A 4,697-nucleotide genomic window follows, 5' to 3' on the forward strand; every position below is an offset into this window, starting at 1 on the left:
CCCAGGCTGCTCCAAGCCCCATCCAACCCGGCCTTGAATAATCCAGGGATGGGGCAACCTGGGCAGCCTGTGCCAGGGCCTCTCCATCATCACAGTACTTTTCTTAAAATAATTTCAATAAATAATTTTTCCTAGTATCTAATCTAAACCATTCTCCTTGTCCTGTCACAACATGCGCTTGTAAACAGTCTTGTCCCATCGTTCCTGTAAATTCCCTTCAGGTACTGGGAGGCCGTAATTAGGTCACCGAAGCCTTTGTACCGAACACAAGCAGGGCTCAGCCCAGCTCGGCGCAAGCCCGTCCCACCGTGACCGCCCTGCGGGCTCTTCCCACGGAAATACGAACGGCAGCGGAACTGGAAGTGTCCCTGGGATCCGGCGGAAGCGCTCGTTGTCCGGGGAGACGCGGCGGCCGGGCCGGGGCCGGGGCCGGGGTGAGGATGCGGCGGCTGCTGTTGGCGCTGGCCTGGCTCGGTGCGGCCCTTCCCGCAGGTGCGGCCGGGGGGCTTTGGGAGCGCGGTGGCGGAGCGGGCGGGCCGCGGAGCTGACACCTCCTTCCGTCCCTGTTTGTCCCCGCAGGGACGGCGGCGGAGCGGAGCGCGGGCGGCCCCGAGCCGGTGCGGTACCGCACGGCCGAGATGGCGGACGCGATGCTGGACAGCGGGGCCCTGCCCGAGCAGCCCGTGCTGCTGTCGGCGGTGCCGGCCGAGGCGAGCGGGACTTGTGACGGGACGGCCGCGGGCGATGCGTGCGGGCCGGCGGGGAGCGGCCCCGCGGCCGCCCAGCCCCGGGAGCAGCCCGTGCTGGAGCCCGTGCTGCCCGCGCCCGCCGAGGAGCAGAACGGCACCGACAGCGCCAAGGCTCCCAAGGTGAACTGCGAGGAGAGGAACACGACGGGCATCGACAGCTTCACGCTGCAGATCCTGAACGTGTCCCAGGTATGCGGGAGGCCCGCTCACTGCCCCATGTTGGTGTGAACGCCTGAAGGTGCCCAGCCAGCCTGTTGCTTTCAGTGCTCGACTTAGTGAATTTTATTGTGCAACGCCCTCAGTTCTACCGAGGAGGACTAGGAGGCTTTTTGGGCCATTCTGAGCAGGAAAAAAAAATTGAGTTACAACTTGCTTCATGTGCCTCTGTTTGTTATCTGTGTGCCTGCAGGGTACTGCCAGCTTTCCTGCTTCATGGACTGGTCTTTCTCTTGGAAATTGTTAATGGCAGTTAGTGCCAGCTCATTTCTTGTAACAGTTATGTCTATGTATATCTTTAAATAATAAACCTTAAAAACAACCTTTAAAAAAGGTTATATACAATTCTCTACCTGTTTTAAAAGGTGTGGCTGCTTGATCAGTATTGCCAGGTGTCTAATTGTTTGCTGAATGCTGCATCCATATACAGAATTTAACTCTGTTAAATATGTAATTGTCCATGTTTGTTCTCGTGCTTTCTCCAAGGACTTGATGGAGTTCCTGAACCCAAACAGCAGTGACTGTACATTGGTCCTGTTCTACACCCCGTGGTGCCGCTTTTCTGCCAGCCTGGCTCCTCATTTTAACTCTTTGCCCCGAGCATTTCCAACTCTTCGCTTCCTGGCATTGGATGCATCCCAGCACAGCAGGTAACTTACACTCCCTGTGCTCTAGCTGCAGTTTATTTCTGTTAGCTTTGAGTTTTAAAAACAGGAGTGGCTTTTTAAATTTTTTTATTTTATTTTATTTTTACTATTTATTTAGTGAAACTGACACTTTCAGTACTGTGACTGTCTTTATTACTTCCCTCAGAAGATTTAATTTCCTTCATGCTTTGTTTTCTCTTGATGTAGTTTATCAACTAGATTTGGAACTGTGGCTGTGCCAAATATCCTCCTTTTCCAAGGTGCTAAACCTATGGCTAGATTTAATCATACAGACAGAACACTGGAAACCCTGAAAGACTTCATCTTTAACCAGACAGGTGTGTAAATCAGCCCTGGTTTGTCAGTGGGAAGAACAGCCTGGCTTTAAGTTCCAAATTTGGCTTTCCTGTCCCTGTATATCTTCTTTAAAATTAAATGTCATACAGACCCAGCAGAGGTTCACTTAATTGTTGTTGTGAGCTGGATTTCAGCCTGTGCTGAGAGCAGAAACTCAGCTCCTTGGGCTGCTGTCACAGAAGGGGGGGAACAGTAGGTAGCTAGAAAGGCTGCCAGAAGGATGGAGCATATCTTCCTGCCCAAAGATTTAACTGAGAATGAAATAAATTAAACTCTCTTTGCGACTCAACTAGCTCTCTTCTAATCCACACTGAAGTGCTGTGTGGATCTGCATTTCCAGAAATGCACAAAAATGAGATTCCTGAAAAGACTCTAAATTAAATTTCCATGCACTGAAAAACTCCCACAACTTATCCAAGGCTGTGCTGTGGGAGGACAGAACAAGCCTTCTCCTGTTACACAAATACACATAAAAGTCACTAAGTTTGTATATAAGTAAATCAGGTATATGTTTTATATAAGTAAATGGGTATATGTTAATGTACAAGGGCCATCTCACCAAAATTTAAGCCTACTTGTGTTTGAGCCTTAGTCTGAGAGCAGGAACAAAGCTCCAGATAGAACTAGCTTCTCAATTTAGTGATTATGGTGTTATGCTTTGTTTTGTAGGGATAGAAGCTAAAAGCGATGTGGTTGTGACAGAGGAAGACTGGGAAGGGCCCCTGCCAAGTGTTCTGACGAAGGGCATAGACTGGCTGCTCCTGTTCTCTGTGCTCTTCCTGGCTGGCTTTGTCATGTACGCCACCATCCGCACCGAGAGCATCCGCTGGCTCATCCCGGGACAAGAGCACGAGCACCAGGAATAACCTCAGATGTTCAAAAAGGGACAAAACTTTCCACTTATTGGTAAAGTGGGAATTGCTATGGACTAGAGGTACCTAAGAATGAACTGTTGAATTTGTGGGCTGTAATTTATAATAATGACTAAAAATTGGCTTTATTTATCAACTGCTGAATCTGTAACAAGCACATTTGTGGCAATTACAGTGGTAAGTAAACAAGTATGGAAAAACCTGAACTAAAGTTTTTATTAAGCTGCTCTGATTGACTTCTTTTTAATGGAGTTTGATGTAATTAGTAGTACAGTTCTAATTTGTAGATCAGGGAAGGTTTTATAGCACATTGGTCTGTACGTGCTGCATACACGCTTGCTTGTGTGGCACTGCAAGGAAAACACTGGTGAGGGGAGGTGTTGGTACATTAGTTTCACTGTCCATAAAATGAACTATGAAGATGTTTTAAATGATTTTTCACTCCCATGGAGGTGACTGTTCCCACCTCTGGCACTGGAGTTCAGTGCTGGTTTTCTCATTCACTTTGCTCTGAGTTTTGACCTATTAGCAATTCTTTATGAGATTTAGAGTTACTTCCCAAGCTCACCTCTCTATTTCTGTGTGTATATATAACTTATGTACCACATTTCTGTTGGATGTAATTGTATTAATTGTCCTTTATAAAAAAATAAATCAGGTTTTCACTGTAACCTTTTAAGTCACTTTCTTTCAGAAGTAAAAACATGTAATTTCTGAACTACAGCTCACCTGCCTAAATTAGCAAGACCAGTCTTGATGTTTATTTAAATTTCTAGTACCATGTTTGCTAGTTCCACACTCTCCTGTTGAGGCTACATAAAAAATTCATGGTTCTTTTTAGTTATAATTAGTATGGAGGGTACCATACTAATTATAACTAATTATACTACCTTTGGATAAGGTATGGACTGGTATGTTGTGTGGGGTTTGAATTATGTGACTGCATAGCATTTATCATGGTGGAGGCTTGACAGAGTATCCTGATAGGGTGCTTTAGGGAGCAAATTAAACTAAGATAAAACAAACACAGTGTTAAGACTTACTGTTTGACAACTCATATCCCTGCAATGTAGTTCTTCACATATTTCCATGCTGGCTCTATATTTTCCTCTGGAAACCAGAGGTCATGTATATCTGTGTCCAAAAAGGAAACTGCACTGGTAAAACTTTGGTGTGACTGAAGATAAAGCTAGGATGGATGTAATTAATAAATATTGTGAACGATAAATTCGAGCATTCTTCCTCTGCCATCCAGTTGGAGAGGCCCAGGGCTGGATTGTCCCTGGTGCTCATGTCTGCACCGCTAAAGAAACAGGGCTGTGTTTACAAACAGAGCGGGGCTGTTTCAGTGCGGTCCATGGGGTGGAAATGCCACCTGCCTGCTCACGGCACGATAGATTCCACTCGCGGCCGGTGGCTCTGCTCGGCCGTTTTCCTCCCGGGTAGGTGTCACCAATCATGGAATCATCAAGGTTAGAAGAGCCTTTTAGTCCGTGCAGTCCAACCCTCCACCAGCACCGCCAGTGTAACCCCTAAACCCCATCACCCAGCGCCAGATCCGGGCTCCTCTTAAACCCCTCCAGGGGTGGTGCCTCCACCGCCGCCCTGAGCAGCCGCTCCAGTGCCTGACCACCCCGACAGTGAAAAGGTTTTTCTTAATTTGATCTGACTCCTCCAATCTCATGTTTAGGCAGTTCTGGTCCCCTCACTGCAGGCACGGCAGAGGAGATCGCTCGGCTGCGGCGGACGCAGCCCGTTTCTCTGTCGCTCCGTCCCTCGGAGCGCCGGTTCCGCCGCGGGCTGCGGCTCCTCCCTCGGGGCGCGGCGGGGCCGGGCCGGGCCGGGCCGGAGGGGCC

The 4,697-nt window shown here is 48.3% G+C and overlaps 1 protein-coding gene across 1 annotated transcript; it reads left to right on the top strand.

Moving 5' to 3' along the window:
* The first annotated feature begins 420 nt into the window (after window positions 1-420).
* Window positions 421-3,512, top strand: TXNDC15 (thioredoxin domain containing 15). The gene is made up of 5 exons (XM_033073617.1): window positions 421-492; window positions 580-938; window positions 1,452-1,615; window positions 1,820-1,950; window positions 2,639-3,512. The coding sequence occupies exons 1-5, from the start codon at window positions 441-443 to the stop codon at window positions 2,833-2,835; spliced, it is 903 nt and encodes a 300-aa protein (XP_032929508.1). The 5' UTR covers window positions 421-440; the 3' UTR covers window positions 2,836-3,512.
* Window positions 3,513-4,697: the final 1,185 nt, after the last annotated feature.

Source organism: Catharus ustulatus, chromosome 15 (genome assembly GCF_009819885.2).
Source record: "Catharus ustulatus isolate bCatUst1 chromosome 15, bCatUst1.pri.v2, whole genome shotgun sequence".
Classification (NCBI taxonomy): Eukaryota; Metazoa; Chordata; class Aves; order Passeriformes; family Turdidae; genus Catharus; species Catharus ustulatus.